At 35.9% G+C, this 27,472-nt stretch overlaps 1 protein-coding gene across 6 annotated transcripts; it reads right to left on the bottom strand.

The window, feature by feature from the left end:
• Positions 1-312: 312 nt before the first annotated feature.
• Positions 313-26,343, bottom strand: EMB2762 (CCAAT-binding factor). Of its 6 annotated transcripts, none has more exons than XM_088717609.1 (15): positions 25,766-26,343; positions 25,321-25,413; positions 24,080-24,153; positions 21,390-21,451; positions 21,254-21,314; positions 17,364-17,461; positions 12,729-12,817; positions 11,456-11,557; positions 10,763-10,821; positions 10,497-10,671; positions 8,350-8,523; positions 5,063-5,222; positions 1,726-1,783; positions 1,361-1,466; positions 313-715 (listed from the first exon to the last, which is right to left on the bottom strand). In XM_088717609.1, exons 1-15 carry the CDS (start codon positions 26,189-26,191, stop codon positions 509-511), a joined length of 1,944 nt encoding a protein of 647 aa, XP_088573735.1. In that variant the 5' UTR covers positions 26,192-26,343; the 3' UTR covers positions 313-508. The 6 variants fall into 6 exon arrangements, with proteins under 6 accessions (XP_088573735.1, XP_088573736.1, XP_088573737.1 ...); XM_088717610.2 differs by having other exon boundaries at positions 17,364-17,464; positions 21,254-21,302; positions 25,766-26,260; XM_088717611.2 differs by having other exon boundaries at positions 21,254-21,302; positions 25,766-26,259.
• Between the last annotated feature and the right edge of the window lie 1,129 nt (positions 26,344-27,472).

The raw sequence follows: 27,472 nt of genomic DNA, 5'->3' as shown, positions 1-27,472 counted from the left end.
TTATATGATGTATCATGTAATTTCAGGCGTCTGGGAGTTCCTTCTTGTTTCAATCACTTACATGAGCTCCTCTTTTGCTACTCTTGTTGTCACTATGAGTGGGTTTTCCTGTTTATATAATGTAACTATCATACTGTGTAATGTTCCTTTGTATGCAATATGGCTTCAACTAATTTTCACCCCAAAAAAAAAAAAAAAATTGCGAGACCAATCTTGGTTTTTCATTGTGAAGTGAGCCATATTTCGCTTATTTTCGTGCCCAAAAAAACGAAGAAAGAAACTGCTTTCTTTTTATACCAAAAGAATAAAGGCTGGAAAAACATGACTGAATAAAATTATAATTGGCGATATTTAGCTACAAAATTTAATGGTAACTCAGATTTGTAGCCTCAATTACAAGACTAAAAACCAAAAAATTATAAAATCAAAGTGTATGCTCATAAACTCCATTTACGCTTGATACCTCTCAAATTGAATTCGCTTAAAAATGACGAGACTTCTATCTGAATCATGGGCTTTCTATCCTTGGCCTCTTCACATGCTCGCGGTCATCCTTCTCGACTATGTTTGACCCCCCAATTTCTTTAGTTTCACTTTCTAGTTTCTCATTATGCTGATCTCCAAATGTCCATCCTGCAAAATCTGAATCCCAAAACAGGGAGGTTGGAGTAGCTTTATAGAATGCAAGCGGGACCTGTTTTATCCGTCGCCGGACCTGCAGGTTACAAAAGTTTGGTAGATTTGAGACTGATAGTCCTTTCCACTCAAGATTAGAAAATTCCAAAATAACTGCAATCAAGAAAAATAATTGGCCGAGATATTTCACTAGACATTTTCTGAAAAACATTTAGTCTTGCTGGCTCTATAGTAATTTGAAATATAGAGTTGATTTGAGGTATTTCAAATCTACATGCAATATGCAAGAAATGTTTCAAAAAGTATTGACTAATTAAATGACTGAGATCCCTCGTAGTGCCTAACTGATATGCAGTTACTTCATGCTTAGAAATATGTAATAAAGCTCATAAAAACAAACATTTTAAAATTAAAGGTAGCTCACTAGAAATTCCATTAAAAAAAAAAATGAGAATGAAGCAGAAAGCCAGGTATCCAGGGCTTCAGGCTTTTTTGGGGGCCTCTTGGTTATGCATCATGTGGTCCCATATAAGGTGGGCCTGGTAAATTCACAATAACAAACATACATTTTAAAATTAAAGGTAGCTCATTAGAAATTCCAAAAGAAAAATATAATAGAGAAGGTTGAGAAGGAGGCAGAAAGCCAGGGATCCGGGCAGGCCCTGTCCTTAAATTGGAAGCAAGAAAATAAACAACTATACTTTTCCACGCATGAGCAGCTGACCTCATCTCTAAATACTGTAGCATAGGAACCAGAACTGAAATCTGCCACTGTGACCTCAGAAGTTTTGGCCCTCACTGTCAGATCATTCTCAAGCGATGCAACAAACCTGTTGACAAAGTTAATATCAAAAACCAGTTAATATTTGAGCATATGACAGGTAGCGAAAGAAGAGAGTAATGCTTAAGGGTCTTTCGGTGTCATCCATTGCAGTGTGGCTCTTTTCCACTGGCTAGGGCTTAACCAGTCCCTAACCTGAAAAGTGGGCCCTGTCATGACTGGCCAATAGGTAGGTGCCACATCCTCCAATGCGAATGTGACCGCAGAATGCAACAAGTATTTTCATAAAGAAGATAAGGCTTCTTTACCTGGAGACTGCTGGGGAGTAATGATGGCGGAGAGTTTCAATTTCCCACAAAGAACTTCCTGCAGCATATGGAAATCTCAAGTCCATCATATGATACAAAATTACAAATATGGTGTAAAAAGAACACAATCAATGCATCTTGAGTTTTCTGGGAGGAAGAAATATTATGACAGCCATGTTGAAACTGAATCTGCTAGAGAAAAGATGCCTAATGAACTGTACTCTTCAGACAGTGCATTTAAATAGGGTTTGTGTTTAACAGAAATTCAATGAGCTGATTCTGATGGTCATCATCAGAAAAGAAATGCCTAGTTGCAAAGTAGGTCAACTGAGTATGAAACAGCCAAAGCAATTTAAATTATAATGTCCAACAAAAACAATTTACAAAGGTGAGTCAAATTTTTGAAGGCATTACTTCCTGTTAAAACCATTGAAAATAGAAACCTTCAACTTTTTGTAGGTAACATGAAATTTTTTTCATATCGATAAATCTGTCAGCTGCATGACATGAGTAACCTGCACATGATTTCTTTTGGAGGTTCTTTTAGAAAGTATTCATTCAGAATATCTATGAAACGACACCATAAGAAGAAAACAGTTAAACAGTGCTACTCTTAAAAAAGCAGGCATTTACTAAATTTCTAGGGAGGCAAGGATCCTTAGACCAAAAACACAAGAATGCAAAATGTCATTTGTTTTAAAGGCTAACATATAAAGGAAAGAAAATTCCCTCCCCCTCATTTTTTGAGGTGTTGAAGAAGTATCATGAGTTTTCTCGAGAAGGTGGTGCGAGAGGCTATAGATGACTACCAAAACTTAAGAATAGAGAAGTATAGGAAAGCTATAAGATGGCTAACAATGAAGTTAAAAAGGCAGTGCAAGAGGCTAGATTCAAAGCATATAAAGAGTTATATTGCAAGTTAAAAACTAAGATGGAAGAAAGATATCTACAAGATTGCAGGACTAAGAAAGGAAAATTAGAGACTTGACTCATATTAAATGCATCAAAAATGAAAATCAAAAAATTTTAGTTAAGAAGGACAAGATCAAGGAAGACGGCGGAGTTATGTTGATAACATATTCAATGAAAATTATGTAAACATTTTAGGATGCCTTACTAGTTCAATTGAGAATAGAAATGTTAAATACATGTAGAATTACAGTATGTGGTAATGGAGGCTATGAAAAAAGATGAAAATCGAAAAAGCAGTTGGACTGATAGAATCTATATTGAGGTTTGGAAGTTTTTAGGTGATGTAGAGTAACTTGGTTGACTAATTTGTTTAATAAGACCAAAAAAATATCCAATGAATAAAGAGCACTATAGTACTGATTTATAAGAATAAATGATTGAGCACAAATTATGGTGTGACAAAAATATTAGAGAATCAATTCGATATTAAGCCAGAAAGGTTGACTATGGAAGCCATTTTTCTCCTTCAAAAATTAATAAAGAAATATAGAGAAAACAGACAAGATCTTCATATGGTTTTTATTGACTTAGAGAAAACATATCATATAGTCTATAGAGAAGTCTTATGGTGGGTATTAGAAAAAATGAGTATCCGTTAGTTATATTAATGTGACTGATGAACATGTATAATGGAATGATTACTAAGTGAGAACTATCAAACATAATACTAGCAAGTTTTCAATCATGATAGGTTTTATAACCAAGATCTGCTCTAAATTATTGTTTTTTTTGCACTAGTTATGAATAAGTTCACTAGGCATATTCAGGATGGTATTCCTTAGTGCAAGCTATTTACAGATGATATTATCTTAGTGGATGAAACTAATGTTAGGTTAATCGTAAGTTAGAACTATGGAGGAGTGCATCAGAATCTAAAGGTTTTAGGTTAAGTAGGAGAAAGACAAAATACATGGAGTACAGTTTTAGTAAAATTAAAATTTGAGATGAAGGTAGAGTATAGTTGAGGATCATGAAGTTCCTAAAAGTGCTCATTTTTTTATATTTAGAATCAATTATTTATAAGAGGAGATTGAAGATGATGTTATCCAGAGGATTAAAGCAAGGCAGGTAAAATGGAGAAGTGCGACTAAGATATTAAGTGATCATATGATACATGCCAAGTTAAAAAGAAAATTTTATAGGATAGACATACAAGCAGCTATACTTTATGGTACAGATTGCTAGGCAAATGGAAAACATGTGCGCAGATGAGTGTGGTTGGAATGACAATGTTTAGATGGATGTGGTAATAAAAGAAAAGATAATAATAAGAAATAAAGTCATTTGTAAAAAGGTCGATGTAGCACCGAGGACAAACTGAGAGGACGACTTAGCTGGTTTGGACATGTACAATGTACGTCGAAGGAGACACCAATATGAAAAAATGATTTAATACATGTAAAAAAACAAGACGGTAGAGGTAGACCCAAAATCATAAAAGATGTAGTAAGGAAGGACTTGATATCGCTACATCTTTCAGAAAGTATGCTCCTAAATAGAGCGAAATAGAGGAAAAGAATTCATATAGCCAAGCCCAACAAGTTTGGGGTTAAGGCTTAGTTGAGTTGTGTTGAAGCAAGGTTCGCCGTACCAGTACCGAACCCCGTACCGGTGCCACACTAGCATAGGCGTACCGAGTGTCAGTACGGTACGGTATGCGGTACGCTAGACGTACCGACACTAGCGTACTGATACCGGTATCCATCGGTACAGGTATGGTACGCCCGGTACTGACCGGTACAGCATACCATAGTGTTGAGGACTTGAGGTATTGTAGCAATCATAGTCATGCATTTTACACGTTAATAGGGCATATGTATTTCGTGCTTTTATAGAAGGAACTAATTATAAGTATTTGTTATTGATGGTTACAATGCCTAACATGGACAAAATATATTATATTGCAAGTTTCCATATGAATAAAAAAGTAAGTTGTTAAGGTTGACAAGCACATAACCATGCAATACTCTGGTCTAAATCTGAGAAAGGAACTAAATCAAAAAAAAGATGAGGCTTCAGAATTTTTTATGAAGTTTGGCCAGTGAAAAAAGATTCTGGTAAAGTGTCATGTTCATACAAAATAAGTAGCCAAAAAGGAACTAAAAGAGGCTCCAGAATATCTATCTCGAAGGTCAACTTCTTTCTTTTTTTGCCCCTTAAAAATGTCATATTTAACACAGAGTTTTGACACATGCTTCATAGCTGTACATTAAAACATAACCTACCATTGGATTTCATAGTATAAGGATCATTGCATTTTGTTAAGTTTTGCTACTAAAAGATGAATTATCTATTAATTAACTTAATGAGACGTATACATTCCCTTAACCAATATATGCATCAGTATCCCGAGGAAGAAACTTACGCATGGCATTAGACTTGGCAGGGTCACTCTCTTCGCTCTTAAATGGATCAACACCAAGTTTCTTGTTGTGCATAGCAGCACCAGCATCAGACTCCTTTGCATCATCACCTGACTGCGTACCTCCCACAGAAGTATCTCTGTCAGTTACATCATCAACCAACTGCATGAACACCAAAGTAAACTTGTACTTAGGAAAAAGGATTAGAAAGCTTCGCTAGATTGAAAAGGTAAAATGATAAATTTTGGGTATATTTTTATGCATTACTTAGGATATAAATACATAAGTTGGAACAATAAAAGCTGTAAGTATTTAACAAGTCATCAAATCTTCAGCCCAAAGCATTCTAGAGAGTGCAACCATGCTCAAATAATCCATGTAATGATGCAGATGCATAAACTGCAAGTTATATGTGCTGAAACATGTGTATTTTGTTTCCTCATTTTGCAGTTTACTAGAAACCACAAATTGATATGTTAGTATATGGACAAGCTAGAGGACAGCTGTATGGCACTATCATAGATTTTAAGAACTTTATGAATAAGATTGTGTTAGCACAATTCATCTATCTTCTACTTTTTGCATAGTTGCGGATTAACAGCCCAGAAGGTCAGTAATGCCAACGAGGTCCAAAATAGAATGATGCAGATTGTAAATTTTGTTTCTTATAAGAAAGACTGCACCACTTGTTAATTATTAAGGAATTCAGACAAGGAGTTTCAATAAGGAGAGATGTGCAATTAAGTAGCAATTGTTAGTAACTTTCATATTCTTTTCATTGGAAAATATAACAAAAAAAAACATCTTCCAGCAAGCAAATATAGATACCAACCTACAAGAAACAAGGATTTAATATTGTTTTCACATGATTTCATATCTTTTGACCACAATACATGTGTTACAGCTGCTAATGGCTTTTATTTTCTTTTTCTCCTTTTACCCTACATAAAACATTAATGTTGAAATGTTAAAAGTTTGAGCCTTTGTTTGTTAATAAACTCTTTTAATAAATTCAATGAGTGCTTTCCTTTCACCATACTTAATTGAATATCAAAAGCAGAATATGTTATACTGTTATAAGGCTTCTAAAACTCTGTTCTGATAGATCTTATCCATGTCACACATACATGGAAAGGTAAACTAAAGGTTGACTTGTTTTCCGTCAGGGGACTCAAATGAAAAATTACCAAGGAGCACCATTCTTAAAATTTGTTTCAAGAGTGTTACTTACTATTTCCTACAATCTTGCTCATTCAAATGGGGCTAGTAAGACAAAGCAAACAAATGATTAAACTTGTAGATCATATTAGTCAAGTAGTGCTACCAACACATAATCTACGATCTCCCATGGGTTTGTTTGTGATTTACCAGTAAAAGCCACTTCTGCGAAGAATGGAAGGGTTTCATTTGGCTAACAGATACGTGCAACATCATATAAACCATCAGTTACAAACCAACATTGGTGTATCTAGATACAATGGCCCGGATGTTGGCAAAATTTAGCTCAATCCATCACACAAGTTTTGAAAGAGGTTATTGTCCACATTATTCCATAGCTAAGCAAGCAGATGGAGCACAACATGAGAAAGTATTTCCACAAAATTATGAAAATACGAAGTATATCGTTTTTCTGAACAATTTATATATGCATGGAGCTATATTGCTCAACAAGACCAACTTACAAATCTGTCCTATCAGAAACGTTGACTTAAAGACCCCAACATATGCATAGTCAAGAGGTCTCCAAAACATATAATTTTCTTGTGTATAGGCATTTTACTCGTGGAAGATTATATCAATGGCTTAGGTTCCCAGTTTGTAACCTATTTTGAGTTTGAAATTGTGTAAAATCCTTCTCCCACCGTGTCTATGTATAATAAGCCCCAAATGAAGTATTTAATTTTTCAGTCTACCTAATCAACTTAGGTGTTCTTTCGTCCTATTTCAGGAAAATTCAGCTATTTCATACAAAAACTGGTTTAACTACAAATTTTTACTTTCATCCCGAAAAATTAACTACTTTGTTTTCTTTTCGCCCGACATCTATACATTTTAAAATAATTATTTTGGTTGCTTTCTGAGAACATTGGATTTTGACTAATGAAAGAGCTATGAAACAGATTTTGAGGTTAAAGAAATGCCAACAACTTCCTTATCTGTTACCTTAGATTTTCATGCTTATCACACTTTTATCAATACTTGCATTTTTCCTTCACTTCAATGATTTATACTTTTAACTAATTCAAACTTATAATGATAGAAACTCTATGGATGGACAAAACCTATTGTAAAAGGCTGTTCATATGGACAAAAGTCACAAAACCATATGATTATGGTCCCCAACCAAAGAAGATTCAGAGGTATGGTACAATTGTTTATTCACCATGCCTATCATACTTAAAATTATGGTCCCCTATCAACAAAATTTAGTTTTTATCAATATAAACTTAAAATGTTGAAAGTTGAAACTATATGAATGGTCAAAGCATGGTCTGTTGTGCCAGTACCGAACACCGGACCGGTTGTCTGGCGACATGGGTCGGTACGGGCCCGCGCCATGCTGTGTCGGGCCTGTACCGACACAATAGAGGAGGCGGGGGAGAGGGCGAACGGGAGAGAGGAAAAGAGAGATAGAGAGAAGAGGGTGAAGGTGGCAAAGCCGGCAGAGGCCGGCGGAGGCCGACGCCCAGGAAGGAGGAGGTCGCAGATCGGTCCCATGTTTCGAATGAAACAGAGGTCCTGCCGCTTTTTAATTTCACAATTTTTAAGTGAAGTCAGCAAGCGATTTGCTGACTTCACTTAAAAATTGCAAAAAATTTTAGCTTTCGGACCCCTGTTTCGAACAAAACAGCAGAACGGCCGTGGGCTTCGCCTACTGCCCGAAAGCCGGCCTCCGCCACCCTCCCTCCCTCCCCTGCTCACTCTCTTTTCCTCTTTTTCCTTCTCCTTTTCTCCCTTTGACAACGAGTTTCGTTTCTGTTGCCGGAACTATCCCGGTCCACCGCCATAACGACTCGGTACGACTAAAACTACCCGGTTCGAGATAGTTCTGCCGACCCTAAGTCAAAGCCTACCAGACAAGGTATTTATATGGAGAAAACCCACTAGGTTATGGTCCCAATCAGACGTAAGTTCTGTAAAAAGCAATCTTATACTTTTATTTGAATCAAAGCACGATAATACACAATAACAAAACTTTCAGAAAAAAATAATATAAGAAAAATCGAGGATGAAAATGTTTTTGCTGGAGTAGGGGAGTTCGAGAGGGTAAGATTTCAGCAAGAGGTACCTGATGAACTAGAAAGTTAATGGAAGGATGCCTTCTCAGTAGATTGTGAATTACAGCAATAATAATTAGTGCTCCTGATGGTGGCACTGAAAGAGACAATCTACTCAATTTCTTCACAAATGCAGCAGCAATATATGCTGGAAGATATGCGGACTTCAAACAAGTATCAAGGAGCTACAAAGATTAACAAGTACCAGGTTAGAAAAAGATACTAACAGAATGCCACATAACATTGCAAAAGAATGAAACAGTAATTAAGGAAACAGTTAGATCTCTATCTGTAATTCTAGAAAACTATCCAAATTTATTTTACTAAGAACTACACTCATATATACAAAAAAGAATAACATGGTTATCAAAACTTTGATTGGATTTTCAAAGATTTTGCCATTAAAATGGCTTGGTCAAATAACTGATATATCTAGGTCATGATCATATCGCCGTAACCACAAAATTCCCTACTCTCAACAAATTTTAACTCCAAATTATCGGACTGGAACCTTGCCAGTCTCTTTAACAAATTCAGTAATGTAGCATATTGTCCTCATGGTTAGTCAAATAGCTTGATAAAAAATGGTACCAAAATTTAAGAACTACCTAGAAAGAGGTATAATGATGAAATGATTATCTTTTACATATCATTGGAGAAATGTTAGGAGACGGAGATCATGGAGGCTCATGGACCCAATGTTGGCGGGTTTTAAAAATTAAAAGACCTCGAGAGGTCTTGTTTTCAATCTATCAGGAATTGGGCAACAATCACCTGCCTTCTCCCTCTCACACTCAATCTCTCTATCTCTCCCCCTCCTGCACTATCTTCTCCATCGATTCCACTAAATCCGGCAAGAACTTCCAAAACAAGCCCTAAGTGTTTTCTTATTCAAAATTGTTTTCTTTTAAGAGACCCGCTTCCCATATTAGCAACCAAATCCACTCCCACACTTGCATCCACTTCAGGTATCAAAGGTTTGGATTGTGAAGCATAAAAAAGATACCTGATTTTGATGCTAATACTTGATTTTGATACTAAGGCTTGCAAAGTTTGCTGTCTCGGTATCAGACTATATTGGTATCATCCTGATAGAGTGTCAATATGTCCGACATGGGGGTCGGTTCGGTATATTGAAACTCAATACGCCCCCTAGTCTTGGTTCAATATTAGTATGGAATGATACATCCAGTACGGGATGGTACGCACTGGCATAGCAAACCTTGAAGGCTAGTGAATAAAAACAGGAAATGAAAACCATACCAAGATATTGCATTATTGGTGTATTGAGATTCAATACCCCCCCCCCCCCCCCCCTCATATCGACCCCAGTATGGTCCGGCCAATTCACACCAAGTTTAAACCAGCCGGTTCTGGCTAGTTCCAGGCCGTTTCGCACCAGCAAGGTCTGGTTCGGACCTTTTTCAGGCGGTTCGGGACCGATTCCGGCCGATTCGAAACCGAATCCAAAGGCTGAACTGACCCGGGTCGCCATTAGGTCGACTTGGTACAGGCAGTTCGGCATTCCTTGATATATGTATGAATGTATGTATGTGTGTGTATATATATATATATGTATGTATGTATGTACGTATGTATTGTATGTATATATGTATGTATGTATACATATATGTATCTATAGATATATGTATATATATATATATGTATGTATGTATATACATATATCTATGTATGCGTATATATGTATAAATGTGTATATGTGTATATATGTGTGTGTGTATATATCTATATATCTGTGTATATATATATATAGATAGACACACACACACATATATATATACATATGTATATGTATATCTATATATATAATTGCCAAATGTCAGCCAATTCTTATTAGATTAAGAGAAAATTTTCCTCTAAAATTCTTGTTTCAATAACTCCAACAAATTATAAATCCATCAAAAGTGAAATAGCTAAACCTACTGCTAACATCTATAGAAGTAATCAAACATGCGAATATGCAAACTAAGAAAACACCCTACTATGTGTCAACTAGAAAGAAAAAATTCTCTCTGGTGAGACGGAAAATAATATTTTAACAAATCACTAGAGAAATGAGCTCCTTAAAAGTGATTTTAAGACATTTATCATTGTAAGATAAGTGCTATCAATACTGTGGTGCTTTGATGTAACTTACTTGGAAAAACACTGCCCGATGCTTTGCCATAAAAACAGCTGGTGTCAATAACGCATAAAGCTTTTCATAAAATTTGGGATACTCCAAACCATGTTGTGTCATAAGAATAAAGAGACCGCTTAGTGCCATTACACTAATAACACCCCCTATGTCGTATGACCTAGTTAAAAAATCACTGAACATAGTTGGAAAATACAAGGTCAGGCTCCTATCAAGTATGCAAACTGATTTACTTAACTGAAAACGAGGGCTTCAGCACTACTTACCTTAGTATAGCAGGATTTGTCATATAAGGTATTACGATCTGATGAAGTGAAACAAGAACCTGAATATATAGATATGGAGGTTAAATGAGGAAACTAAAGTTACAAGAGAAAAATGAACTGAGAAAATATAAATTTAAGAAGTCCATGAGCAAATATTATAACAAAAGACCATTTTAAGCTCAACAAAATCAGAGTAACATTGACAAAAGATAGTAGAAGAACAAACATGTTCTTGCTTCAAACAGATCCAACCGGAATCTAAACCCAAATAACCTAACCTAATCTACAATATATCAAGCAAGTTGAATCCATGAGTTTGCCATTTTTTCTAGCAAAACTGCCATTTGTTTTTAAGTAGAACTTATGTGAAGAAAGAAAAACCATGTCCAATTGTTGAACTACCTCTAACAAATTTAGTTTTTAGTATTTACATCTTCCAAACTATATCGCACCAGACTCACTTAACTTGTCAATAATTTTAAATAATTTGTTTCTCAACATGCATTTGCATGTGATCATGTACCAGTAGTTAAAAAAGGTCCTGGTTACACTTTCTATATTAGAATCAATCACCTAGTTTCATAATTTACCCTGGCAGTAAATGACTAAAATGATAAGAAAAGATCATACAGATTATAGAATAATGAAAATGACATTAAAGAGCAAAGTGACATGAATTTAATAAAAGAATACCTCCTTGTACACATCGAGAGGAAGCTCTAGTTTAAGAAAGGATATCCATGCTTTGGTGAATTTTAACTTGAGTTTTTTGGTGATATGACTTGTAGATGAGACCTGAAAAACATTAAAGCAATAGCCAATTAGAAAAATGGGCAGGACTGGTAAGCACCAAACATAGAACTTATGAGGGAGATCCGAAGCATTTAAGAAACTTTAGCAATGATCAGAAGATAAAAGAATCACATGCAAAATATATGTTGCATGCAGTTATACAATTCTTTTATTTCTCTCCTTTTACTTAGGCATCTAACTTCTTAGGGAACCACCGTCCCAAGAATCGAACCTAGAACCACCTCCATGTGGCTTGGGGAGGAGCATGACCACTTGGTAATTGCCCAATTTGCAAATTGTTAATTTACTTAGTAGCATGTAATCCTCAATCTCTCAAGGACATATTTCAAATTCATATGAGTCATGTTTCTGTTTGTTGATATGGCAGAACAAAGGTTAGTTAAAAGGTGCTCCTAGAAACTAAGGTGAACAAAGTAAAGGGACCTGTGGGTGAACCTTTCATGGTTTCAAATTTAACCAAACATCCCTGATAACTTAACATTTTACAAACAATATTTGAAAAATAATTAACAGAAAAATGGTGATAAACCTAAGTACCTAACCAACATTCACAAAACTGTTCATCACAGTGACTTGAGAAGATCAATGACCACAGGATGCTCATAATGTAATTACATTTAACTTTTTACTCAAGCTTTTCAAAACAAGCTTAAGTGTTCTCATCATTAATAATATCTAGATTAATGAGAACAATGTATTTCTAGTAGCTAGAGATATCTAGATAGATAAAATATGATACTATAGACATAACTAATCCATAGCAAGGACATTGTTTGGCTTTACTTTGCTATTTGTGGTAAGGATCAGATTTAAGGAACATAACAAAATGCAACCATTTTTGTTTGTGGGTGTGAGAGAGGAGAACAAAGAAAATTTTTGCTGTGATTCTTGAAAAAAATGAATCTGTCTTTCATTATACTTTGTGCTTATATATTTAATATGCACATCAAAAATAGTCTATATCATCAATTGTTTTCTTAATGTCAAAATGGTAAACAACAAACATGTAGTGGTATCCTTGTACAAAAATTTTTCAAGTCTTCTTGTTTGTTCTACCAAAATAAAGGTATCTCTATAAATGTAAAAACCACAGACATAATTTAAGATTTAACAAGATTTTGAGATAGATATGGAGTAAACATAACAAACTTACCTCATTATTTGTGTTCTCTGAGTTTCGGCATTTTGCATCCACAACCATTTCATAGGAAGACACCTTTCCTGCTTCCTTTGATGAAAGACCTACAATTATGTCAAAAGTTGGAAAGGTCATCAAGAGACATAACTTAAACTAATCCTACAAAAGTAGCAAACTCAATAAAAGCACACATATGAATGTTCAATGTAGCGTTTGGATGCAAGTTCTTAGTCTGTTTGATTCCTTTGTTTTACGCAAATAAGATTTTATAAAACTTAGATCACTATTCTTTTCTTTAAATTGTATGTTCGGCTAGATGGTAAATCAAATATTAAGTCAAACAAGTGTCTTATTAGCCCAATTTTGGGGTTTTTGGGATATCTCCAAACTTCCATCCCCTCCTCTCCACTTCATCCACCCCTCCTCTCCCATCTCTTCTTCCTCCCCCTCCTTGTGTGCCTCTTCCCATCAGTCTTGCTCCCCATTCCCCACCCTAAACAATCCTCTTTTCCACCATTCTCACCCTAATATTCCTCTCCTCCCACATTTTTACCTAGCTCTTCCATCTGTCCTCTCATCTTCTTTCACTTCCTCTTGTTCTAGTCCTCCCATCAATAACATATAAACAAAAGTCTTTGAAAACCTAATTTTTCATATCAAACAGGTTTTCAAAATTAATTTTCATAAACTGACATCAAAGCAGACCCTACAATTTGGATGTTAGACTAGATTTTGAGATTACAATACTTAAGCACCAAAACCAAACAATTACAAAAGAACCATAGACATAAGACTATTTACAGAAGAACTAACTATAGTCTATAGGCACAACAATTAGAATCAATTACAAGAATATCCATAGAAGTTTCAATCAAACTATATATGATTTCTTTATTCTAAACATAAGAGGAATGATAAATAAATACCAACGTAAGTAGCCACTGAAAACAAGCTGAGTTTGTGTCCCAAGTCCAACATAAGGTTTTACCATTTCAGCTAGGATTTATAACCCATTAAGTTAGGATGCACCTAGCCCAAGCTAATACCTTAGTTTAGCTGGTAGAGAAGTTCTAAAGGATCAAATTATAACACTTTAGTACCTGGAGGTGAAACCTAAATCTTCAAGGAAAGGGAAGAAAAAGTAGAAAGAAAGATGAGAGCAAGGATAGAGAAGGAAAAGCCTATTTTCACTCAATTTTCACCATCAAATCACCACATCAGTTTGTATTACTTTTCATGACATAGCCATCCTACTTTGAGCTCAAGAAATAAGCAACCGAAGGACTAATAAGATAAGCAGAGACAGAGACATGACCCAGGCAGCTGGATACATTTTATTCACTTTCTTCTATCTTCTACGTTTGCACTTCTTTTTTAATCTTTTCTCCTTATTTTTCTCTCTTCTTCTTCTTTTCCTCGCCTCCTATCATTACAGCCTAGCGTGACCAATAAGATAAGCAGAGACAGAGACATGACCCAGGCAGCTGGACTACACTGTTACATTTTATTCCTTTTCTTCTATCTTCTACTTTTGCACTTCCTTTTAAATTATTTCTCCTCATCTTTCTCTCATCTTCTTCTTTTCCTCACCTCCTATCATTACAGCCTAGCGTTCCAAACCACACAGCATAACTGTACATTGTCGGCACTTAATGTTACGTAACATTGAATAATATATTACAGAAAGAGCTACAATATTCCTCTTTCTCTAATTAATACTGGCACTCATTGTCTGCATATGTTCCACTCTCCAATATTTGGATACCTTTCTTCGCATTCACAAAATGAATTTACCTAATGTTGCATTTGTCCTTGACATACATAAATTTGTTCGTCTAATGAGCAATTCAACCAATCTTTTTTCACTGTCATAAGGAAGAATAAGTAAAGTTAGAACTGCCAGCCAAACGATGATGAGAATGTGGCATGACAGATGAAACTGCTGGATAGCTAAAAGACCTTACCCCTATAAATACCATTTCGAACACTGGCTACCTAGCCTCCCTAGTAAAGGATTTCCCTCACATTATTTTAGATACAAACCTACAACAACTACAAGAGGCAAGGCTGATAGTTGTCATCCGAACAGAGGCTTCCTAGAGAGCATAAAAAAGGACATCCCAGTGCACGAGACTTCCCCTACTATGTTGGAGACAGTCATATGTACGCAGCCTTATGCTTGCATGCGGAGAGATTGTTTTCATGCTTCAAACCAGTGATACCTAGGTCACAATAGAGCAACCTTACCGTTGCACCAAGACCCACTCTCAGCTTTCCTAGAGAGCTTCAATTGTCCTTCCAGAAAAACTGCTAGTTCCCTACGTGAGTCCATATTTCAGTTTTATGCACGCTTAAAAATATGAATATGATATTCTCCTTTTGTATGTAAAACATCCACCAAAGGGCACTGACATGGCTTAAGATTCAAACCGACCGTCCAGGATAAAGCTAACAAAGTTACTTGGATACAGCAAAGATGGCTCTCTTGATCCTGAGGATTCTGCAATAGAATCATCCCACAATTTTCATCTGATGGGGAACAAATATGAACCAGCAAATCTTTTCTCATATCTAAAAGCCAGACAACTAGGAGAGAACCACTAGTTGTTCTGAAAGCAATTCATCTTTCCTGATGCAACATACAACTCTCAGTAAGTGACCTACCTTCAGTCTAAACTTGGATACAGAAGCAATCTTTCATTCCTCAACTTGCAAAGTGAACTAAGATTTAAGAACAGAAACATGAGCGTACTATTGCAGAGAAGTATGCTAGCATGCAAATGCTCCTTCCTGCATGCTGATGTATTTGTGTTTATAGTATGTGCAATGCTAATTAGGATTAAAAGCTGAAACATATGAGTTAATGATACCATATCACACAGAACCACAAATTATGATCAGGTGAAATCATGTAGATCACATTCCACAATAGCAGGAGATGCTACAATAATAATTTTTGGTTAGCTAAATCAGTATCAAGAGAAGATCAACTTAAGCATCTACAGAAGCAAACTGAGTACTATTTGACATGATATTCAGAAAAAGTCAACAATCATTCTAAAGAATATTGTGGATACCTATACTTTAGCTTTCTATCCAAAGGAAAGCTTGACAAGCTTATTAGTTTCGGTGCTACCACAAATCCTAATCCTAACGATAATAAAAGCAGCTATATTTCCCAACTTTTCAAATCCCATAATAACCCTAATTAGGTTTCTCCTTTAGAAATTTAAATCATGATATATGTTTATACAAAAGGATCCTAACCTGGCTGCACTCTATGTAGCAGTCCAAGAAGGAAACTATCCTTAATTGGGATTTCCATGACACCATACATAGTAAGATTCCAATGTCCACCAAAATCCAAAATCATAAAGATTATTGGTCATACCAAAACTTAAGCCAATTGGATCAAGAACTTCAATATACCATATAAACCTTAAACAATTTCATGACAAAGGCATATTTGCACCGCCTATATGTTGAAATCATTTTAAAATTTATTCTGTATCCAAAATCTTTAGTAGTAGCCACATGCATTTTAACTATTTACCAAGAAAAGAACCAGAGTTCTTCCAAGAAAATGGAGAACATGAAACACTGAAATCTTAAGCCTGTAGAACAAATGATTCCAAAGTAAGTAATAATTCTTGCATGAACACTTCAGATGAAAATGGAAATGGAAAAATAAAAACTTCATGGTTCAACAAAGAAAAGGCAACTTGTATAGAACAGATCTGTTTTATCTTTAGATCCACATAACAGCCTCCATTGTAGAACATGTTAATGGTAAAATAATATTCCTTTTTTGACACTTATAAAATTTGTAGCATTTGAGTTATCTAGAATACACCAAATGCATAAGTGGTTGTACATATAAGAGAAATAACATAATTACAAAAGGGGGCAGCACACCTTATAACAACTACTAGGTTAATCTTTTATATCTTCTCTGCCATTAATAAATAGGATTTGAAAATAACCAAAAATAATAACGAAAGCAAATATTTATCTTTGCTGCTTCCCAAATAATAAATGAATAAAATCTAATACCCGGTAGGCAGCCAAATATCAAGGCAACCCAAAAACAATAAACTCTACAATCTAATAAATATAAGGAGACATTTCAGAAAAGTAGTTCTACATAAAAAAAGGTATCCCAATGCATCTCCTTCCAATGTGGGTCTAGAAGAGTCAGATGTACACTGACTTAATTAGCATACAGAGAGGTTGTTTCCATGTTTTGAACCCATGATACCCAAGTCATCATGGAGTAACTTTACCATGGTGCCAAGACCCACCTCAAAAAGTTGTAGATATCATGCAAAAATGAAACATGCCATATCAACTAATATATTTAAGTAATCATTTAACAATATTCGTACTAATACATAAATCAATCTCGATCTGCTAATTTATCCATGATAAAAAAGATTAAGATGAGTGCCTAGACAAGCCCAGCAACATGGGTACGGCAGTCTTCTTTTAAAACATCAAACTTCAAAATATGAAATTGTTCAGTAGAAAGTATAAATTGTGCCTTCTGAATTTAATAGAAAAAAGTAGAGTATATAAAATCCTAGCATGAGGAACTTAAAATGATTACACTACCAATACTCTAAAATAAAATAAAGAGAAGTTAATGCTCACCTGACTGACTCCACATCTCGTAACCTGGTTCTTTATCAACTTCTAAAGGAGGGACACTCAATAAAATGTTGTACATAATGTGAATAGCAACATCTGTTCTGCTACACAAAAGTAATAATGAGAAAACGAGAGTATTAGGAATTGGGAACTGGAGCATGCAATATGTCAATGGCTTCTGCCTAATACATTAAACAATATCAACAGTTCCTTATCTGAAATCATGAAAGAGCAGATACAAAATAGAAGCAATATGCAAAACATAAGCAGCTTGTTAATCAGTCAATTTACACATTATATGTGAAAACTCTCCACATGCGGTTTGTTGCAGACTGACTCTAACACTTCAAAGCAACCAAATATCAAACATTAAATCGGAAGAATCACAATGCCCTCCTCAAATAGAAAGCTTCCCTTTACCCTTTGATGTGCAAAACTGCGAACAATCATCAATTTAGAACAGTACATGGTCACAGCCACCAACCAAATGCCAGCAGGTGCAGTCAAAAGGATATAATAAGAACCATTCATGAGTGGTTGAATGAGGATCGCCATATCTGAAACACCCAGCGTATTATCCTAAGTCTGCTATATCTAAATTCTGAGACTCTAGGCCCTTGACAATGGTAAGAAAAGGAAAACTTCTGCCGGCCTTAAAGGCGCAACCAGGTAACCTAAAATGTTGTAATTTCAGATCTGAGCTACTTAAAGGGGAAAAGATCATACACACTAAAACAAGGGAAAGAGATAGGAGAAGGAAGAGAAAAGAGAAAGAGAAGTCGCAAAATAAGAGAAGCCAAGCAACCCCTGCTCAATTTAATGTTATTAATATAAACATATCAAACGTATTGAAGGGATGTCTAGACCAGTCCACAGAAGTATGTCATTAGGATTAGTATCACTATATTTTAAGAATCATACTAGGGTTATTTTTGGGTGCCAAATTTCAGCAATTAAATGAATGGTTAAGGGATGAAGAAAGGAATTGAACATATTAGATTGGATTTTCTGGACTCAATGCCATTGAAAGGCCCCCTATCTGCCACATGTATAAACCAGGAAACGAAATATCCAAAAGGAGGTCTTATACAGATAACTTATATGATGGACCATCAAAGCTCAAAAAGGCTGATGCACCAAAAGCTATATTGGAGTAAGCCTGATAGAAGATACCTCAAGCATTATGTGAAGATCAACAGGTGTAATGGAACACACTTTGCATGACCATCATACCACCAATATCATCCTATAGAGGCATATAAGGTGACACTTGACTTAAGTGTCCAACAGACTCAAATTTTGAAGGTTATGACAAGCCACGGTGAAAAAAGCAGTTTTGTGCACATTAGTCCAAAAGGAAACTTCATAAGCATCAACACAAATAGAATTTTCAGATGAAACTACTTCCATTGCATCTGGCATTGAGCTAGCTTTCAAAACATCTTGAATCTCCCAAATCAAAGGTTTGATGAGGAAGTTTTGACTGATTTATGAAAAGCTATCAAAGTTGACAGTTCCAAATATTTTACAAAATGTCATTCCATGAATCATTAACTAAAAGAAAATTTTCCAATATTTTTAGAAATTTTTTTGAATTTATCGCTTCTACAAATTCTTGTTAGATAAGTTAGAAGTCCTAGAAGACCTAGAATACTATTTTTTTTATACTTTCTCTTTATTTTCTTAGATTGGTTGTATCCTATGATTACTAAGAAAGCCATGTAATCCCTCACTCAGGAACCAATCATTGAAATTAATAAAATTTTCTTTGAGACTCTTCTAAATTCTTGTAGAGGCGAGAACATGGTATGTGGTACCAATACTGGCACACATATTGGTTGGCGGGCAGTACCGAATAGTACTGTGTCATGCCGATCCGTGGCAAATCGATAATGGGGGAGCCAACGAGGGAGAGGGAGAGGGAAAAAGAGAGAGGTAGGGAGAGGGGGAAAAGGAGGGGGGAGAGAGAGAGGTGGAGGGAGGTGGAAAGACGGCTGAAAGCCCTTGGTTCCCCTATTTCGAATGAAACAGGGGCAGGGGGCCATTTTCTATTTTCTGGTTTTTGATAGGAAGAGAGAGAGAGAGAGAGAGAGAGCGCGAGGGAGGCGGAGAGAGAGGGAGGGGGAGAGAGGGAGGGAGTGTGAAGGGAGGGAGAGAGGGAGAAGTGTGAAGGGAGGGAGAGGGAGAGGGAAGGGGGGAGAGACGCGAAGAGAGGTAAGCGAAGGGCCAGAAGCCCCCGATTTCCCCTGTTTTGAACAAAACAAGGGTCGGGGACCCTTTTTTTTATTTTTTTGGTTTCAAAATGGAGTCAGCAAGTGCTTCCGGGATCCGAGGGCTTCTAGTCCTGCATCCACTTCTCTCTCTCTCCTCCCTCTCCCTCTCTCTCCCTCCCTTCCTCCCTCTCCCTCCCTCTCTCCCCCTCACTCTTTTTTCCTCTCTCTTCCCTTTCCCCTGTTTCGCCAAATTTCTCAAACCGAGGGGTAAAACCATACTAGTTCGCCCCTAATATAGCTCGTTACGCCCAAACCGGATGGTTTAGGGTGGTATAGCATTCCTTGGGTGAGAGGCTAAGAAGCCATAGTGTGAAGCCATGGTTCGAGATGAGATACTAGTGCTGGTCTGGATTCCTCTATTGACCATGAAAAGATTGAGGTGAGAGGCCAAAAGTTCAGCAGGAAGAGAAGATGCGAGGTCTTCTAGTTACCTTTAGTCTTTAGATTAATCAATTCTTTTGCTTCTATTTTTGGCCACAACGCGGCACGTTGTGGCATTTTTGGCAACCGGTTCGGTCCGGTCCGAACCGGACCAGGCGCCGACCGGTACGGCCCCGGTACCAGTTCAGTGATCTTTGTACAGTACTAAACCGATAAGGTACCAATGTTGGTACTTTATACCTTGAACAAAAGTTTTATAAGTGGTTATTTTCTCACCAATGTCACTAGGCAACTGAATTGGAGAAGAAGCAAGATAATGGTAACTTTCTTTTGAGATAGAAGGATAAATAAGCATTAATAAGCCAATAATAAGATAGTCAATCGAATACTTGGAAAGAATTTCAATGAAGGAAAGAGATAGCTTTAAATGAAAGGAGTTGTATTCATCTCTAGCCCATAAATAAGCAAAAAAGTTATATGAAAAGGCACCCTATTGTCCAAAAGTAGTCTACTCTGTAGTTAAGAACACCTGCCTTTGATTTCTATGGTTTTGAAGGATAATTTGATCTAACAATAGACAGATACCTCGTATTGTAATTTTAACTCGACTGATGGTGACATAATTTTCTTATTATTTTTACCCGCAATGGTACATTAGGTGGTTATTATGGTCAAAAATGTCAATTCAGTTATTAGAAGAATAGTTAAAAGTTCTCAGGTGATCATATGTTTGGTCATTTTTCCTAGACAATCACATTCTTATATAATTCATATCACATGGTACAAGAGTGTCCAATTCATCATCTGCCCTATAACACTCCATATACCATCTGATAAAGAAGGAAAAGATCAATCATTAAAAGCACCAAACACAGCAATTCTGTTTGTAGCTTTAACTCTTAAATAAGCATCAACTAGAGAATTATAAGGCTGATCACACACACTTAGAGAAACCACATTGTAAACATGAAACAAATGTCCATACCCCTCAGAAAAGAACATAACCATTAAAAAATGAATCAACATTCATAGGTTGGCAAAGAACACCAAGTGCATAAAATTCAAATTAAGCCAGCTTTAAGTTCAAAATTTAACATTTGATCATAGATAAAACTGATCGGTGATTTAGACTATAATTATTATGTGCAGAGATGCATGAAAACAGCAATAATATGAGAGACATGCAGTTAACACATTATCCAAAGCTATCTAATCCCCTCTTTAAAGTTTGAAGCTTACCTTGCTCTTGATAGCTCTTCATCATTGTTCAAATTCATTTTTCCAGACTCTTTTAAAAGTTCTAATACAAAAAGTTAATCAGAACGAATCTTAAGAAAATAACTAATTGCAAAAAATAATAAGGTCAAATAATTACCGAATGAATTTTTTGACACAAAGTTCTTGGCAATCTTATCCAAGCTTGTATAGGTGAAGTAACTGCAATGGAAGAAAAAAAAAAGAAATACTAAGATGACAAGAAATCACCTTCATCACATAGATTAACAACATGATAGGAGATGCAAGTGGCACTGCATAGTGCATAGGCTTTACAAAAAGGGAAAAACAGAAGTTGAAGATCTTGACTTTGTACATCTATATGTATTTAGGTTGGAAACATGATATCAAATGACAAGATCAAAAGAAATATTAATATGAGCACTTCAAAAGGACAACTTATCAAAATCTTACAGTTTCAGATGTCAAATAAAAAAGAAAGAAGAATTACCTAAAAATGCATGAGCTACAAAATCTCACAAAAATGAAATAATAGCCATAGTTGTCAAAAAGCCTAGGTAACCCCAGGTGCCTCCAACACCCTAGGCGATAATACAGGAAATTAGGCAATTGCCCAATTGACAGACATTGCACAAAATTCACAAAATAAATGTATTTCTTATTGATCAAAAACTTGCACTGCCTTCAAGAAACTACCCATATTACATGACACAAGGATGACCATTAAGAAAGCTTTTTCATCATAGTTTAGTATTATTACTTGTGCAAAACTTATAAAATAAAACACTGTTTTGCAGATGATAGAGCACACATTCTCTATTGGATGTGGATATGGGTTCAAATCCCATAGAAAACACTACAAAATGAAAATCAATCAAGTGCAACTAAGTACACATTATGAAAAGCAAATGCCTAAAATAGTCAATGTTTCCACCAAAAATAGTCTTTTATTCATCTCTTTGTATCTACAAAAGGCGAGCAAAGAAACATCCGAGCCTTTGGATTGACTTGGATGACCTGGCACCATGACAGAAGCTTCGCACATATCATTGAGCATCATTGGAGTTTGTCGAGTTTTGGGTCTAAGTATCATTGTTTTTTTAATTATAGTTTCTGTTTCAGTCCATGGCTGAATTTAATGACTAGTTTAGTCGCGTCTTATTAAAGAGTCAAGAAGGCATTTTAGGAATTAAATAACGGGTGGATTAGCAGCATATCATGATCAATAAAGCTAAAGTACATGCCTTTTAAGGTTTCTTTATTTTAGGGTTTTAATAAGCATTGTATACAAAACTTTTTCATCAACAAATTCAAGGTTCTTTTACTTTTCTCGGCCTGTGAGGCATGAAATGTGGGTGTCAGGCCCTAGGGAGTGATTCCATATCATACTGGTGTGAGATTTACTTTCTCTTCTTCTTCCTTCTCAATAATGTTCCTTTTAAAACTTCTTTGTTTTAGGGTTTTTATGGACATGGTACGCAGAATTTTTCATCCATGAAATCAAGGTTCTCTTTCTCCTTTCTCTACAGGTGAGGCATGAAATATGGGTGTGAGGCTCTAAGGAGTGATTCCCTACTGAACAGGTGTGATATTGGTTTGTTTTCTCTTCTTCCTTCTCAATAATATCTCCTCGTTGTATTTCTTTTTTTTTTCTTTTCTTCATTTTCTCCATATTACAACAAAAAGCAATCACCCTTCTAGTCTTGCTGTCATTCCCTTATAGCAATCACTTTGCAACTATCAATCAACACCTACTTCAGACTTTGATCAGTCCAAAACCTGATCTATGTGTTCCAATCAGATCTGCAACTTCTGAAGACCTGACAGCCCTCCTTCTTTGGTTATGGAAAAACTTGCAGTAAATCAGCAAATCATAAGCCTAGTCCTTGGAGTGCATCAATTCTGGCTATAACTAAAAAGAAAGTCTTGAATCTTGGGCTGTTGTACGCAATCTACGAGCAAGAAACAGAAACAGACTGGATCTAGACAGCGATTGCAGCATATTCACCTATGCGACCAAAGATTCATTGCTTTGCATCCTTCAAAGAATTCTGTAACTTTCAACAGTTTTGTAGCAAGATCATATACTTTAATTGAGAAAAGCAATTGTTCGAATCTGATTTCAGCAAGTGGCATTTAGGCATCTATATCAAGCATCTTCTTTGCATTAAAATAGGTTGTAATTAGTGTCATAAGCATAGTAGTTTCTTAATTTTAATTTCAGATTGCTGTTTAGTGTCGCATAGTATCATATTTTCAGACATTGACAAGGTTTGCAATCTCAATAACGGATCCTATACCATTACCATCTTAGTACAGTATTGGTATGCCTAGTATGGAGGTCGGTTCAGCGTACTAATACTCAGTACATCCCCATACTGCGTACTAAATCAATACAGTATGCCTGCCAGGCCTGGTACAGTGTACCATGTCCACAGAATTTAAATTTACATAAGTTTGGGTTAGTGTTTATCACATTTGTTTGGCATCATTTATTTGGTTCCCTAAGGTTGTCCTATGTCAATTAGCCACCACCATTATCATTAGCTACTGTATCTGTTGATAACACTTAAGTTTCCATGTAACATATTCAATGAAAATTTCCACAAAACAAATATTTGGCAAAAGCCATTCAATTCAATTTTTGTAAGGGAAATAGACTACTGCGTCTGTATTTGGTGACTACATTGCACTAATTCGTACCTAACTACAATCTTCTAAAAATGTCCAAATGAATTATGATAGAATAAAGCAAGTTAAAGCCCGCATTCTATACACGATCCACTAATACAAAATCTAGCAATACTGCAAAAAGAAAATATAACATACCGTACATCTATGTACTTGAAATACTTGGCTGCAAGCAATTCTAGCAATGGATCAACAGGAGATGTAGCATAAACCTACAATCAAATGAAAATATAAGAATTTAAAATGAGAAAAAACTTATCGGTAAGCTAACTGAACAATCAATGAATTGAGCAATATAGGACAGATCAAAATATGCAAACAAAATGATTCTACTATTTTACCACATGATTGTAAACTTAAAATAAGCACAAAGTTTTTGATTATTACATTCTACATGACATCCACTAGCTCTTGGGAATCATTCCAATTGACTACAATTTGATATTTATTCCCTTTAGAGTAAAGCTTACTCCTACTTGTTGATTTCAATGGCCATTTTATATTAAGTACCTGACGGACTTGCACACAATTGTGTAGAAAATAGAAATAAGTTTGTACTAAAAAAGGCAGAGCTATGTGGAAAACACTGGCTTAAGATACATTACTGGAGAGATAGTATCCCGTTATTGATTTTGAACTCGAGAGAAGTAGATACTCTTTCCTCATAAGAGGTGATTATGTGAAATATATACACACACATATATAAATACATATATATATACACATATATATTCACTTCAATCAAATATCCCAATTGGAAGGTAATGGTAACCAATAATATTGCATGAAACAATAGGGAACTAAAGATACAAAAAAGTACGCTTTTTCTACTTAGTGTGCAGCCGGAAATCTGGGGTGAGAGCGCAAGCACAATTGGGGAATAGAAATATATGGCTAACACAAGATGCTCCTAGGACCATATAGTAATGAAAAGGTAAATATTCAGATCAGTTAGTATTTTTCAACCATAAAATTAATACCATTCTATTGACACAGATTTTAAAGCAAAGCATGTATGAGTGTTCAACTTTTCAGTATATAGTTCGTCCAGCTCTTTAAAAAGAATTGTTCTTGTGAGTGTGATGGTCAATGTCATTTTGTCATATATTTGAAAATGGGTAACTCTATGTACACAGGTACGAGGTTAACGGTTGGTTTATCACATACAACAATCCAACACAGCTCTTGCAATCTAATCCATGCAACACTTAAAAGAACGATACGCGAGCTAGAGACCTTCATGTTACTTTAGAAATTTAGTGACAGAAAACCATCCATGTAACTAGGAGAACATTCATCAGATAATTACAACAATTCATCAATATGTGCACCATAATCATTAACATATATAGTAGAACAATGAGCGGCAAAAAACTTACAATGTTATTAAGAAACCTATGGTAAATAGCAGACTGAAACCTCCCCTCCTTTCCCAGCTTCACAAAATCCATTATTGCATCCAAAGCAACATCCTGAAATGCATACATCCGTCAAAACACTATCAACTCTCATGATTCACTGCTCCTAAAAGAACAGATATACCAACATTATTTTGCTTTCCAATAAACTACCATTGACGATGTTTTAAAAAAAAAAGAAAAAGTTAGAAAGGTGAAAAAATAATCATAACAGCGATCAATCTGTGGCCCTAATATGTTCCAAATTGACATGACAGCTCAAAATTAATTGACATGCACAAGGTTAGTAATAAACAGCCGCAATTTTATTCGTTTTCTTTCAAGTAGAAGTAACACTTCTCCATAACATAGAATCAACAGGCCACTAAGGGTGCAAACTTTATAAAATCCAGGCAAAAGGACTTACTTTGAGAGCATCCGCAGATTGGTCCGAGACGGCAATCTCGATCAGGGAGTTCACGAACTCATCAAACCTTTCTCGTAGCCACGTCCTGAACACCGACTCCGTATCCTTGTCCTCCCCAACACCTCCAGAAGCAACCGTCTTCGAACGAGATATAGCAGAAGAGGAAGGGATTTCGGGGAGGAGAGGGACGAAGAAGGATTGGAGGGAAATGAGGGACTCCAGGGAGAAATCGAGGGAGGAGGAAGTTGTGAGGAAGGAGAGGAGGATGGGGAGGTTGTTGATGTGGGCTCTGGAGGAGAGCAGCTGGTGGCCGAGGGTTTTGAGGTCCTCAAGGGTTAGGGCATCTCCCGTCTCCTTTCTCTTCTTCTCCTTCTTCTTCGCCTTCTGTTGGCTTTGCTGCGGCTTCTTCGCCGGAAGAGAAGCCATGGCCGGAGGGCGCGTGCAAGTTCTCAAGGGCTGGAGAAGAGAGAGGGAAGAAAGACGGAGGCTTTCAGCTCGTTATTTATAGGGTAGAGGGAGAGGGTTTTGCTGCGAGGGTTGTGACTTGTGAGGCAAACGAATTAAAATAGTTCGAGCCCGATCGAGTCTTGGTCCGGCTCGAAATCTCTTCAAGCTCAGTTCATTTAGTTTCAAATCGAGCCTGAACCGAGCTTAAACGGAGCTGAGCTCGATGGACAGCCTTGGCTATCTAAATTCTTATTTGATGGACTTAGGATCTTTAAGTGACTATTATAGCTCATGAGCCATTAGATCCTCATCTGACGGTTGAAATATAAATTTACCCTGAGAAAAGCAACATGGCATTGTTATAGTTTGTCTTATTATAAAATGCGTTCAAAAAAATATAAACAATAGACAAAGTTATACATAAATAATCAATATATATTGTATTTTTGTTTTTATTGATATATTAATTATTTATAATTTAGTCTACTGATTTTTTTTATTGAGCTTAATCAAGCCAAACATGATTTAATAGGGCATAGTTTACATGTTGCTAATGTTAATTGATGGTTTCTAGAATTTGCCAATAATTATATAAAATAATGATTTTAAAAATTAATAACAAGATAAATTAGAAAAATAAATAGAAAGGAGGGCGCACCAAGAACGGGGCGTATGGAAATAATATTTTAAGAATGAATTTTGTTTTGTTGTACAAGTTCACTACAAGATTGTCTCTGAGGTACAATGAATCCGACGCAACCCAAAGTCTCCTTTGATGAGCATGACCATATAGAAGGCCGATATAATGGACTCCATAGATTTGTTCGAGAAAGAGAGTAAGAAAGGCTTAAGAAAAAATTGAAAAGGAGAAAGGAAATAGAATGAAAAAATAAACCAAGAAAAAGCTAGTGGAGGCCTATCCCTCGGCATGGTAGCACAAGGCTTATTTCAAATATGTTGCGTTTGAGACCTAGCACCTAGAACCTTTTATAGGCTCAGTCCAGGTAACCATCGAAGAGATCCATAAAAGTACTCATTATATATATATATATATATATATATATATATATATATATATATATATATATATATATATATATATATATATATATATGTATGTATGTATGTATGTATTATATTGTTGTAGTTCAAATTTGGCCCGAGGGTGACCACGCCGGAGGAGTCGGAGGAGCCGTCGGTGGTTGAAAAAAGAAGACGAGGGCCACTTCCTGCGCGACGGCGGCGAATCTGCACAAAGTC

Source organism: Phoenix dactylifera, chromosome 3 (genome assembly GCF_051530095.1).
Source record: "Phoenix dactylifera cultivar Ajwa chromosome 3, Ajwa_hap1_PhDact_Kaust_v1.1, whole genome shotgun sequence".
Lineage (NCBI taxonomy): Eukaryota > Viridiplantae > Streptophyta > Magnoliopsida > Arecales > Arecaceae > Phoenix > Phoenix dactylifera.
Note: the sequence above shows the minus strand (reverse complement) of the source record. Positions and strands in the feature narration are given on the sequence as shown.